The sequence below is a fragment of the Sceloporus occidentalis genome, unplaced genomic scaffold, assembly GCF_023333645.1.
Source record: "Sceloporus occidentalis isolate IW3139 unplaced genomic scaffold, rSceOcc1.0.p SCAF_6, whole genome shotgun sequence".
In the NCBI taxonomy this organism is placed as follows: domain Eukaryota; kingdom Metazoa; phylum Chordata; class Lepidosauria; order Squamata; family Phrynosomatidae; genus Sceloporus; species Sceloporus occidentalis.
Window position 1 is genome coordinate 18,892,014 of NW_028316986.1, and position 14,398 is coordinate 18,906,411.

Genomic DNA, 14,398 nt, shown 5'->3' on the forward strand with positions numbered 1-14,398 from the left:
ATAATAATAAATATTTATTTATACCCCGCCTCTTCCGTTTTGAGGATCGAGGCAGGTAACAGCAAAGTTTATAAAATATACAACAATAAAAACAAGACCCACAAGACCCAAGCCCAACCCTCCCTCACAAGTATAAAATTAAACAATAAAACATGGTTAAAAATACATAACAATATAACAAAGTTACTAGACAAACGACAAATAAGAAAAACAATAAAAGGAGGGGGGTTCAGTTGGTTCTGGACATTATCAATCGGGGAAGGCCTGCCGGAAGAGAAAGGTTTTTGTCGCCTTTTTGAAAGCCTCAAGCGAGGATAATTGGCGAATCTCTTCCGGCAGGTCATTCCAAGTTTTTGGAGTGGTGACAGAGAAGGACCTCTGGGAGGCCACCGCCAGTCTAGTCTTTCTAGATTGTAAAAGTTTTTTTCTCGGAGAATCGGAGTGTACGGAAAGGACTGTATGGGAGGAGGCGTTCCTTCAAGTAGACTGGACCCAGGCCATGCAGGGCTTTATAGGTGATAACCAACACCTTGTACTGTGCCCAGAAGCTAATAGGCAGCCAATGTAGTGATTTTAAAATAGCTGTAATATGGTTGAACTTGGATTCTCCGGCGACCAGTCTGGCTGCCATGTTTTGTATCAATTGGAGCTTCTGGACGTGGCACAAAGGTTGCCCCATGTAGAGTGCATTGCAGTAATCAAGACGAGAGGTTACTAGAGCATGTACAACCGTTTCTAGGTCCTGCTGCTCCAGGTAGGGGCGCAACTGGCGTATCAACTTTAGCTGATAACAGGCACTCCTGGATGTCGCATCAATCTGAGAAGACAGTTGAAGCGATGAATCCAGGAGCACCCCCAAGCTGCGGATGCAGTATTTCAGGAGAAGTGTGACCCCATCTAGAACTGGTGAACTTATCTCCATACCCGGATTGGAGTTACCTATCACGAGTACCTCCGTTTTATTTGGATTCAGCTTAAGTCTATTTTCCCTCATCCACTCCATTACCAACCTCAGGCAATCATCCAGGGGGGAGATGCCCTCCTTGGTCACTGAAACAGTCTAAGACATAGAGAAATAGATTTGGGTGTCATCAGCGTACTGATAACACCCCACCCCATGTCACCGGATGATCTCACCCAGTGGCTTCATGTAAAGCATGGGGGACAGAATGGCACCCTGAGGGACACCAGATGTCAGCTCTCTCATAGAGGAGCAGCTGTCCTCAAGCATCACCATCTGGAATCTGCCCGAGAGGTAGGAACGTAGCCACTGCAGAGCAGAGCCAGCGATTCCCAACTCTCTCAGGCGTTCCAGAAGGATACCATGGCCTATGGTATTGAAGGCCACTGAGATGTCCACTAGGGCCACACTTCCCCTGTCGATGCACAGACGGAGATTATTGACCAAGGCAAGCAGGGCAGTCTCCACTCCCTATCCCAACCTGAAGCCAGTTTGAAATGGATCGAGATAATCAGTGTCATCTAAGACTGCTTGGAGCTAGTTTGCAACCGCCATCTCGATCACCTTACCCAAAAAGAGAAGAAGAGATACTGGCCGATAATTGTCCAGGGGATCAAGGGAAGGTTTCTTTAGAATGGGTTTCACCACTGCTAATTTCAAACTTGATGGAAAACAACCTTCCCTGAGGGAGGCATTGATTATAAATTGTAGCAACTTCAAGGTTGCCTCACCTCCCTGGATGGCCAGGCAAGATGGCCAGGGATCAAGAGGGTAGGTGGTCTTTTTTACCTTACCAAGCAGCTCGTCTACGTCATCAGTATTCATAGACTGAAACTGATCCAAGATAACCTCATTAATGGAGTCACTAGACACCTCTCTTGTTGACTCTGTACTAATGCCAGCATCTAAGTCGGCCCTTATCTGAGAGATTTTATCTGCAAAGTGGTCGTTAAAGGCATCACAGCAGGCTCTCATAGATTGAAAAAGAGGATTCAAGGTGGAAGGAGTTTGAGTTAACTTCTTAACCACCTTGAAAAGCTCTGCTGGGCGGGACTTGGCAGGCGCAATACATACAGAGTAGAAGGACTTCTTCACTGCAGCTATTGCCACTCGATAGGCTTTAAAAAAAGTCCTATGACGTGTCTTGTCAGATAAATGTCGAGTCTGCCAAGAAAACCCTGCGATAGTTCTGCCTATTACATTACATCCATTCTACATTTTACAGGGGCCCTTTCTTTATGCAGGGGCTCTGTTTCAGATTCCCCCACATAAGGGGAATTCCACGTATGATCATGCCCCATTGAAATCAATGGGGCATGTGTGCCATGGGCACATGCACCAAATGTTGTATTGACTCATGGCTTCAATATAAGCTTGAAGCTGCATATAGTGCTCCCATGTATGGTACAGGTGCACTGTACATTCTTTAGCACACTAATGCTCCACTCAGAAAACTTTAGTTAGTGTGTGGTTTAAAAGTTCATTAACAACCTAAATAAAATAACTATTCCTCCTCAGATTCTGGAGAGTCAGAACAAAAAGTATTGGTGGATTGTTCTAAATTAAGGTGGTTTGAGATGAACAAGAAAAGAGATCGGTGATTTAAACCAGGGATGAGAATTCTGAAATCCTTCAGATATTGTTTGATTGTACTCTGCTCTGAATTATACACCTCCCATTTCTCAGCACTGGCTGACATGGGCTGTTGGGATTTACAGTCCAACAACATCTGGGTACCCACATAATTCCCACTTTAAATTCAGATTTAATACCTTACTGATCCTTAGTATACTTCCTAAACAATGGTTTAAATCTGACCATTACAGCAATTTACTGCTACACAGGGTATTATTTCCATAGTTTTCATTCTTTCAGCCAGGCTCTGTCACGAACTACACCTCTGGCATGCTCTTTTTTTCCCATTCAAACAAAATGTCTTTAAGATATTCCAATATAGGAATTTTTCCTATGATTAGCAGCAATGACAGTATGTGAAGTACGGGAGCACATAATTTGCAGATGGGACAATTGTCTTCGCTACTTTCTGATATTATCCTTCCCATTTTACTCTAACTTGGTGCTTCCCTACCTTCACAGAAACAAAAAGTAACAAAGTTAAATAAATGTTTGTACTACCAAACATAAACACAGTATTTTCCCCTAATAAAATAAACCATCCTAGCATGCATAGTAACTATCATACATGATTTTGATTTATCAGGCAAGGGCATTTAATCACTCTGGAACCTTTGATTTTGGACACACATATGCTATAGTTTGGTTTTGCTTTAGCTGGCATTCTCAATTTCTATCTTCATAGGCATTAAACAACTTCCTTTAACTCACGATATGTGGCAGAGCCACTGATTAAGTTTACACATTAAAGTGGTCCCTCCAGATTCACAGGGATACATTCCAGGGGCCCTCACAGATCCAAAATTTCGCAAATATTCGAGTCCCATTGTCCCCAATGGCATCATTGGGGACAATGCAACTTGACTATTTGTAAAATTCTCTCCCTCCCTCCCTGGTGCTGGGGACTTTAATCGGAGTCTTGGCCACCAGGGCTTGTAATTGGCCCTGTCAGCCATCAGGACTCTTTCCCAGCAGTGCTCAGGGCCTGGCATGCACATGCCCCTCCCCCTCCGCCACAGCCAATGGACGTGCAAAATATCAATTCTTATCCATATCACCAAAAATTACTGATTGATCTAGTTAGTTAATTTGGAAAGCTGTATATCCTTCAGTCAGTCTCACCTTGCAGGACATCATGAAATCCATGAAGAATTGAAGCAATGTATGTGAACACTGAGCTGAAGTTTGTTCGAAGTAGTCGGTCTGGTTTTGTGCCTAGAAGTTTTTACAAGGAACAAAAATTCAAAATCCAACGACAGACTTTAAGGAAAAAAGAAACATGAAATTTGTCAAACAGAAGAGTACTGGACAAACAAAAACTACAGATCGGACTATTAAAACAGTGTGGTAAATGGGTTTTCAGAAATAAGCAACCTGTAGTTTTCCAGATTCTGCATTTACAATACCAGGAAGAAATGGGATGATATCATATAAATGGCAATTCTAAAGTGATGTTCATAAAAGATTCAAACTTTCAGTTTTTTGATGAGAGGGTAATATAAACATTAATATCTGCCATCAAACTATGATGTATTCCAAGAAGTATAATTTGTAACTGAACCCTACTTCTAGCCACAAACCACTGTTCTATTATACCATGTGCTTATAACTTTTATTTTTACTGCACGGACAGGAATGAGGTATCTACTCAGCGATTTTTAAAGGAAAATGATTTTTACATTAGAAAAGTTCCATATCTGGAAAGACCCATATACAGTGAGTGGGCTCTTGCTATCCGCTGCAGTTTGGTTCCAGAACCTCCCATGGATACCAAAATCTGTGGATGCTCAAGTCCCATTAAATACAATGACATAGTAAAATGATGTTCCTTACATAAAATGGCAAAATGCTATTTGGAATTTACACTTTTTTTCAGAATTTTCAAGCCATGGACATTTGAATCCATGGATAATGAAACCATGGATATGAAGAATCGATTGTAATTTGCACAACTGAAGAACTGGCCATTTCTGCACAGATCAAGTTATAAAACACTTGCTCAGAACTTATACTAGGACTTGAGTCCTTGCCTACAGGGATGCCTAAGGACTGGCAACAGCAGGATAATTGACTGCTGTATAACTGAATGGGACAGAATGGGATGCTATAGCATAGTCTTGTTGGAGTGGAGTGATACTGGAGTGCATGCCAGTGGGAATAATCCTGTACTTGTGACTTCATGTGGACATCATCACTAACACAGTTTCCAACTGGTAAGTTGTAGTCACATTTCCAGAGGATGTGTGTTGTTTTTATGCAGCACTTGGATTTTCAATGAGTGCATTCCTCTCACCCGATCCCTATGCTGAACAAATATTGGCTAGGGAAAGCATTCATCCATATCTCCAGTCCCCACTATAATGCAAATATAGAGTAGCTCTGTTGGTAGCCCGTAATTAAATGTTCTTCATACTATATTATTATTTATATATGGCTTTAAGCCTATTTTATATCATATTAGGCTTTCCAACCACAATATATAAATGCATATGTGAATGTATATATTTATACTAGTTCTGATTAGTGGTTTTTGAAAAAGACCACTAAACTTGTTCATTTCCAGACAACTCATCTTAAACATACAACCATGGCAGGAAGGCTGATGTTTAATTTGTAAAGGAACATCATTGTCCATACCATGCAATTTGGGCTGTATTCAAGTATTTTCTGGGGCTAAAAGCAAAAAGTTCTCAAAGTTTTCAGAGTTCTCACTGAATCATCACGGATTGCTTCAGAGTGCTTATCAACCATATCCTTCCTGTTCTTTCTTGGAACTTTTACTGTGAGTTTGGAGAGCTTTTATGTACAAAGCAGAAATGAAACTGCTTTGGACAGCAAAATAATAAAATTAACTGCAATTTGGGGGAAAGGTTTTTTAAAAAAATATTAACAGTGATACAAAACAGACATTTGGGAGAACATTCAGATTACAGGATCAGTTTCAGACTAATTCTATTGTAAACAGAACTAGAAAATCTTTGTTGGTTCAAACTTTTCACGGGGTATCAATTTTAATCCCTTCTAATTTCAGGAGAGGCAGTACCACACAAACAACGATGCTGATCTACAAACCCCTTGGAGAGGAACCTGGAAAAATTTCTGGAAACCTTTCTGGATTACAACTCCCAATGGTTATGCTGACTAGAGAATTCTGGGAGCTGCAGACCAACTAAATAGGTTTTCCAAGCTTTTTACTATGAAGACAGGAACTTTGCTCAAACTAAGGCTGCCCAGTGGACTGTGAATATTGACTGGCAATGGGTCTCAAGTCTGAGGCAGGATTCTTTTTCAGCCTGACTTGGAGACAGCAGTGATTGAACGTGGGACCTTATACCAATAGCAAGTACATTTCTATACTGCTTGTCAATGCAATTTACAATGTGTAAGCTAATTACCCCCAACAAGCAGGGTACTCATTTTAGCGACTTCGGAAGGTTGCCAGGCTGAGTCGATCCTGAGTCCCTGGCTGGTATTGAACTCACAATCTTGTGGTTTGTGAGTGAGTTGCTGCAGTACAGGCATTTAACCACTGCACCACCAGGGCTCCTTCAGCTTGCAAGGAAGGCACTGTACCTCTGAGCTATGATCCTTCACTTCCTAAGCCCTCAATTTTCATGTGCAGTGAGAAGAAACAGCAGCAGTGTAGGTATATAGCTCAATCTTTATCTTCTGTTGTTGTTGTTGTTATTATTATGCTTTATTTATATAGCCCTGTAGATTTCTGCCCTGCAAATTGCCCTCCACCCCCCACCGAATTCATGCATCATGCTGAAATCAGAACTGCTAGTGCCAACAACAAAAACTTACTGGGTAAGGCAAGAAGACTAATGTATGTGTGCAGCTTCTCAAAGACCGTCGTCAGCTTTTTCATGTCACTTTGGAGCTCCATGTTCCTGGCTCTTAATGCAGCTGTGCAAAGAGAAGATTCACACTCTTCTTCCAAACTAGGAACATATGAATTTATGTTTTTAAAAGTGAGTATTGTGGTGGTGATTGTGGTTTGCTTTTTTTAAGAGACATGACTTTCTCAGAAAAATCTGAAACAGCAATACATATCACTTTTATGGGGAATTATTTGAGACTATTTTGTACTTTTTTGTGTTTGTTTATTAAATAATTTGCAGCTGCTAAATTCCTTCCTTGTGAATGAGCAACCAGGAGCATCACCACCACCACCAGGCAGAAGCAGCTGGCTGGCTGGTTCCCCAGAGATCTTCTATATAGTAATCATGCCCCTTAAATAAAATAAAATGGTGCAGTATTTGTGGGCTGCAGAGAGACATGACTGGAGAGAGCAACCTGGATTTCAGGCTACCCATCAGTGCACAGACCACTACTGCTGTCAAGGCCACCAGTTTCTGGTGCCACTTGCAGCCTCCCAGCCTGTCTCCCACTTCCTTCTTTTGCTACCGCCCCCACCCCAGTCATTGGAAAGTTCACTCTATTTTTTAAGCATTTTTTTTTAAAATGCAGGTTTTTGAAATCTCCTCTCCCCAGCCACATCACATCTCTCATATCTCTCTGCAGCTTGCAAATATTACACCATTTTATTATGTAAGGGATCTATAACTATACAGGAGATCTCCAGGGAGCCCTCCAGCCACCCGTTTCTGCATTTGATGCAGTGGCAGCAGATGAAGCTATAGCATTCCTGGTCATTCATTCAGGTCTATCTCCAGCTTTGTGTACCACATCGGCCTCGCAAATATACATAGTACACTAATTGTGTTGTAGTTTTAAATTTTGTGGCATTTTGGATAAGGGAGACTCAACCTGCACTCTTTTTAGCCAGGGGAAGAATATAGCGGAGGGACATAATGGAAGAAACAGAAAAAAGCTGCATCCATTTGCCGGGTCATTCAGGAATGCTTCTAGAAGGAACTAATTTTATCAATTTGGCTGCAAATTTACAAAGCAATCTAAATAAACATTGTTTTGATCAACAGCTGTAGGATCTATTGAATTTATTTGGAAGATTTGTTAACCAAAACTGCAGTCTAATTCATCACAGGAGGCAAATCCTTATTTGACAAGGCAAAAGTCCTGTATAAATTGAATTTAAGGTTAGTTATATTCAGGAGTAACTACAATATGTAAATTGAAAGAAAACACTAAAAGTTTCCTTTTAACCATGAGTGTCAGATTTCAGTTGTTCAGCTCCGTCACTTACTTTAATATTTAAAAAGGTAATGTATGGCTTTAGTACTTGTAAAATTTTTGTTGTTGTTAACAATAGTCAAAACAATGCTGCCTGTTTACCCAGATTCCTCTTTGCCATTTTATGAACTTTACAAGGAGGAGTTTTGAATGCTATATATTATCCTGCCCTATCCAATCCCTTGCAGATGTGTTGATCTACAACTCCCACCATCCCCAACTAAACTGGCTAAGGATGGTGGGATGCTGTGGGCCAGCCCATCTAGAGTGTGTTAGGTTGGGGGGAAATAACATACATCAATGTGAACACTTTGTGGCAGAAAGGTGATGAACACATTGTATAAATAACGTAATAGGCAAGTTAACGAAGTAAAAATTCCTGACAGTCCTACTTCTCTTAACTCTTCCACCAAGATTCTCAGTTTCCAACAAATTCCCAATGAAATCATGAAAGAAGAAAAGCCATTAAAAATCCCCAAACCTATAAAACTTGTTGCAAAAGTGAGCTCCCAATATTTGTTTCAAATAGCTCTCTAGTCTGGCTTTTAAAATATTCATCTTAATGCATGCTAAAAGATTATGATGAGATATGGATAGGGGAACCAATGCCCTCTCAGGTATATAATGACACGTGTTATAGTTAATTTGTTGAACCCTAGCCTACAAATTTAAAGTCCACAACCATAAGGAAATTCTTGAAGAACAAGAGTCTCCTTTCACGATAACTCTCCAATTCCTATCACAAATGATAAGCTGCACAGTGAATTACAGTTCAAAATGAATTACAGTTCAAAAATGAAAAATAAAATACCTTTTCAACTGATACGGAAGAATCTTCCTGAGAAAACAGACATAAGATGTTAAGTGGTCAGAAAAGGATTTCAGTTTCACAGATGTTTCCTTTGGAGAAAAGAAAAGAATAGAAATCGTGTTTTTTATATATAAATATATATAGTACCAACCTGTTTAGAAACACAAAGTCTGGCAACAAGATAATGGTATTACCAGCACAGTAACTGTGTCCTCTGTGATGCTCTCAAACAACTGCAGCATTCCTTCCTCTAGAGGGCGAACGTAGGATGCATTTTCATGAAGGTACTGGGAGAACTGAATGCAGAGAAACCTGTCAATTCCAGCAGAAACCTCTTGCAAACTCAGTCACATTTGTCTTGAAGAGCCACATAGTGTCCCTCATTAAAATGGATTCTGGCACTGCTTCCATGCTGCCATTTTGGGGGAGGGGATTATTTTATAATATGAAGAACAGAGGGTTGAAAGGAGAAACAGCCAGAAAAACAAACACTTTGAGACGTTGAAATAAAGCCCCACACAACCAATTTGGCTATGAGGTGTAGGATCTGGAGGCATGGTGGGAAATTCTGCAATGTTTCTGGGGCCTCTGGGCCATTTCCTAAAACAGAAAATGAACGGGGCTTCTGTTCATTTTCTGTTGTTAAAAAGAGCTTTTCCTGGGTCAAAAATGGCAGTCCCTTCCTATACATGGTGAATATGCTCTCATGTCCTCCATTTTTTTAGCCTTGGGGGCCACAAAAACAGTCTTGTGGGCCACATGTAGCCCATTGTTCTAAATATGTTGTTCATTGCCTAGAGTCCTTATTTTGGGAGAAAGGAGCGATACAAGTAAATAAACAATAATAATGGACTGTACTTTGCCCACCGCTGCCATAATGAGACTACCAATGGCTAAGATTTCAGCACTGTAAAAGGCTTTTACCTATACTTTCCATGTTCAACAGTTCCCTGGGCATTTTACAGTTAAAAATATAAATATGAAAACCATACAAGGAAGAATATACAGCGTGCCCGCGTCATACGCAGGCGCGCCTTACGCAGCTTGAGCATACGCGCTCAATCCGTGGGGCGCGCACAGGGTGGAAGGGGCGGCGCATCCCATTCAATTGAATGGGCGCGTGCACCCATTGCGCCCTGCGCGCCGCTATGCACAAGCCCCATTATTTACAATGGGGCTTGAGCATAGGCGGAATTTGCCTTACGCAGAGGGATCCGGAACGGATCCCCGCGTAAGGCGAGGACCCACTGTATACAGTATTAAAGAAAAGGGACAGAAAAACTCAGCAGATAAGATTCAAATAGGCTTGCCTGGACAACACTGCCCCCACTTGCTTAAAAAAGGCTGAAAGATGAAAAGGCCTAGGAAAACAAAAGATCTCTATACAGTGCTAAAATGACATCAATGCTAACTCCAAACAAGTGTCCTTGGGAAGAACTTTCCAAAGACAGGGACCACCACTGAAAAGGTTCTCTTTCCAGTTGCCCCCTGTGCTGTCTGTTCTGCAACTCAGTACAGTGGTACCCCGGGATACGAATTCACCGCGTTACGAAATTTCCGGGGTACGAAAAAGTTACATTGGAAAAAACTGTTCCGGGTTACGAAGGATTTTTCGGGTTACGAAATTAATTTCGGCGCGAAATTCAAATCGGAAGCCGCGGCTAGCGGCTTTCCAGCGCCTTTTCGGGTTGCGAAATGTATCGGGTTACGAACAGCGCCGCGGAACGAATTAAATTCGTAACCCGAGGTAGCACTGTATTATCTATTCTGGCTGCTAAATGGTTTTCCAACCATTTTAGGAAGAGGTTGCTCCCATCAACTGCTAACTGATATTTCAACTGGAGATGTCAGCCTTGAACACAGAATCTTCAGTAGACAGAACAGCAGTAATGTTATTCTGATATAGGAAGGAAAAAAAGTGTTTGGAAAGTTTAATTCAACATTATAAAATGTTAGCTTGGAAACATTACCTCACCTGCCATTCTGACAATTGTAGTCCCAATTTCTGAGTTCTTAATACAGAGGATTCTCAAAGCAAATATAGGCCCAGTACACGAGCCAAAAGCAGCTTGGCGGCGCTGATTCTAGGGTTTGGGAGTGTGCAGCAACCGCACACCCCCGAACCCTAGTACGTATGGGCACTGCCATTTTGGTGCACCCGCATTTAGACAGTGCACGTATCAATGACATGTCTTGTGTGATGCATCCAAATGGTGTGGCACACAAGACATGTTACCGTGATGCCCCAAGGCGCAAATGGCGCCTTGGCGTCGTCATGGGAAGGAGCTCCCTTTCAGAGCACCTTTTGGCACCAGATTGTTGTCACGGCCATGTGGTTGCCACGGCAACGACCCAGAGAAGAAAGGGGCGGCCTCTGGCCACCCCTTTTCTTCTAATTTGTATCTGCTAGAGAGACCCATAGTACACGGTTTGTCTTTAACATAGACGCTTAAAGTTCATTCAAGCTCACCTTACCTTCTGATTTAATGGTGATATAGTGTCTGTGGCAGAATCAACAGGGAAAATCTGAACCCGCTGTTCTGTGTATGTGTGGAAATTCAGGAGAGCTGTTACCAAATCTTGAACGAAGGATAGCGCTTGGCCAGCAAGGTCACGCAGCTTCAACTGCAGGGTACAAAGAGCAACAATGGGGCTCACTGTTACTTTGATGGAGTGTAATCTGGTTTATTAGAAGCCTTTCATAACATTGTTCCTAACTGATCAAACAGAAAGAAGATTACCAAGGAGATCCCTCTGCTGTAAAGGTTTTTCAGCTTGGAAAGCAGCAGAATAAAAACACATTTCAGTTTGAATGTTTTCCACAAATTTTTCAGCATCAAATCCAAAAGGTACTGGTGGAGGGCATAAAACCTGATAAATCTCACATATTTCTTTCAGGCAGGCATCATGTTAACACTTTAACTGGTTAGAAAACCACATATCCATTGTGCAAAAAGACGGCAGCTCAAGCAACTTCCTTCCCTCCCCACTTCACTCTATAAAAACTGTTCAGAGGATTAGGTAGCCTCCTGAATAATATGAGGCTACACACTGTGGGATTAATATAAGGGGAGGAGACTGCCCTAAAATCAGGCAAAGGTATCTTGCACCAGACGTGGTTTCAAATTGTCCTACCTCATGGCTTTTCTCCATCCTGCAAACATTTCCCAATCCCATTTTTAATGCAATGAAGTAGGGTACCAACATCAGCATTATTTATTTAATTACATATAGTGCAAATACTATTAATCAGATTCTACAACCATACTCATTAGAAACACAGTTAAGAGAGAACCAATGATGAACTTGCTATGATGAACTTGCCCAGTCTTATAATAATAATAATAATAATAATAATAATAATAGGATTTATGTCAGTCAAAAGTTCCATTTATTGTTTAGGTTAAGCTCTGGTTTTTTACTCACCTGCCGTCGTCTATTGTGTAATGGCACATTCAAAGCGTTATGGTGGCTGGACCCTACAATGTAATTTGGCAGTTTTATTCAAAATATTCAATCATAATATTACTACAAATATTTTTCCCTTCTGATCCCACTTCTTTCATATTAATCCACTCAAGAAGAGAAAAACAAAGAGGGCTCTCTATACCTATTGTGACCCCTTAAGAGAAGGCGGGCTAAAAATTCAAAGAAATTATAAGGCACAGAGAAGTGTTTGTACAATGAAAGGTGGCCACTTTAAATACAAACATCTGGGATTCAGTAAGAACTTTTTGAAGACTGCAAGCAGTTCATGCATCTAATTCCTACCAACAACTCAACAGCTTGTTATTGTTATAACTCATATCCTACCTGCCTGCCTCCTTAACAATTAGGGCAGGAATATTGCTATACTGCAGCTAGAAGACCTGTAGCTAAGAGACAGCCATTTGCTTAAGGTCAGGAACTGAGTTTATGGCTGCATCCACTCTGCAGAAATAATGCAGTTTGATACCACATTAACTGCCATGGCTCAATGCTATGGAATTCTGGGAATTGTAGTTGAGACATTTAGCCTTCTCTGCCAGAGTGCTGGTGACTCACAAACTACAAATCCCAGGATTCCACAGCATTGAGCCATAGCAGTTAAAGTGGTGTCAAACTGCATTATTTCTGCAGTGAGGGTGCAACCTTTGGCAGAGCTAAACTGGGAACTAAACTGGGGACTTCCTGGTTCACAGCCATGTCTTGTAGCCAATTGACTATGCTAGTTTTTTTACAGTATGCTGGTGGATATCTTTATAAGCAATGCAATTGAAACTCTTAGATTAATGGTATGTATGATTTTGTTAAGCAAGTCCAACTTCAGCAGTTACAGAGATGTAATATCTGCCACTTGCAAGCATATGCTACATTTGGGCCCTAGAGACTCAAGCACTAATGCACTTAAAATCCAAATGCAGTAAAAATCCAAACCTAATAGGGTAAATCTAAATTCAGTTTAATACCTGTCATTAAAAGTCAGTTTAGAAAAAAAGTCAATTTAGATTTGGTTTTGTTTTAATTTCTTAAACAAATGTTAAACAAATATGAGGAATATTTCAGGGCAAAGCAAAAGGATTATTGACTTCTGGTATCTGAGATTTCTTGCTCTCTTTCACTCCCAATCTACTTTTACTTCTGCCCCATGCTTTTTTTTAGTCCATAGGCCTGAGGGTAGAAATTTTTAATTCATCTGTGTAAGCCACTTGGGGAGCCTGCCAGTTGAAAAGTGGGATGCAATTGGTGAGCATTTCTTTAGTCTTTTCTTTTCATCAGTTTGTTCACCATCTTTTTGAAACCTTCTTAATGAAGGTGTTTAACTGTATATTAAAACTGATTTCTTCTGCTTTAATTTTTTTAAAGTATACTCTTTATTCTCTTTCCCGGAATAGAACCAGGCCACGTAAAGATCCCCCCACAGACATATATAAGTGAAGATTCTGCCCACCGTTATTCTATTATTGTACTATTGTTTTTAGATTTTATTGTCTGTAATTTTAATGAATAGAATTGTTTAATCCTTTTTTAAGGGGGGGGCAGAAATTGTATATATTGTTGTATTTTTTAAAGGTTGTACGCCGCTTTGATTGTGATAACAAAAAGCAGGATATAAATAGGTATTATTTATTTATTATTATTTTATTTAACAACATGGTTGTAAGGATACAGGGAGGCTATCAAAAGTAGCAACCCTTTTGTAAATATACCCATCCCTGTAATTTATGCTGGAGTACAATTTAACCTAATTTAGTACAATTATGATGAATATTTCCACACTTCCACATCATATGCTATAGACAAATCATCCGCATAATCATGTCAACACATTGAGTAAGATGTACTGTAAATTATTGAGGGTGGGATAAATTAGCAATTCAATACAGTGTTGCCATTTCCAATGGAAAAATCCATCCAAGCAATACTTACTTGTGTCATTGAAAGGTACTTTTTCTCTAATGATGTGCAAAGATTCATCCAATCTGCTGCTCAAGTCAGTATGAAGATGCTTTAGCTGCTGCTGGCTGGGTGACAAAATAAAACAAAAGCATTAAGTATTAATTTAAAGAACGTTCATGGTACCGGAGAGGACAAGAGGAACTGTTGTCTATACTAGCAATATTTAATTAGTAGAGTGATGCTGATTCAAAATACAAACAGAATTTCTACCCAACATTTCGCAACTGATCAGTGCTCTTCAGCAGTTAGAATAGAGGTGGGCAATTTGGACATTACTGGAATGCAACTCCCTTTACCCTGCATCACTCTGAACTAGGGCTGAGCTGCAATCCAGCAACATTTGGAGGGCCACATTAGATCATTCTAAAACTTTTAAAGTAGGATGGAATCATAGC

General features: G+C 40.5%; 1 protein-coding gene across 8 annotated transcripts in view; it reads right to left on the reverse strand.

The window, feature by feature from the left end:
- Positions 1 to 14,398, reverse strand: part of PPP1R21 (protein phosphatase 1 regulatory subunit 21) — a 68,497-nt gene that overhangs the window by 36,172 nt on the left and 17,927 nt on the right. For 7 of the 8 annotated variants that reach the window (XR_016281657.1, XR_016281659.1, XR_016281660.1 and 4 more), the window contains exons 7-13: positions 13,974 to 14,068; positions 11,991 to 12,043; positions 11,040 to 11,189; positions 8,759 to 8,860; positions 8,565 to 8,653; positions 6,404 to 6,540; positions 3,719 to 3,811 (exon numbers count right to left, since the gene is read on the reverse strand). Coding sequence is in view for 1 of the 8 variants with exons in the window: in XM_089528970.1 (XP_089385096.1) it covers positions 3,719 to 3,811; positions 6,404 to 6,540; positions 8,565 to 8,653; positions 8,759 to 8,860; positions 11,040 to 11,189; positions 11,991 to 12,043; positions 13,974 to 14,068 (719 nt within the window). In the remaining 7 variants the exon portion in view is untranslated. The remainder of the gene's footprint in view (positions 1 to 3,718; positions 3,812 to 6,403; positions 6,541 to 8,564; positions 8,654 to 8,758; positions 8,861 to 11,039; positions 11,190 to 11,990; positions 12,044 to 13,973; positions 14,069 to 14,398) is intronic. The other variant, XR_016281658.1, reaches the window with a different exon arrangement.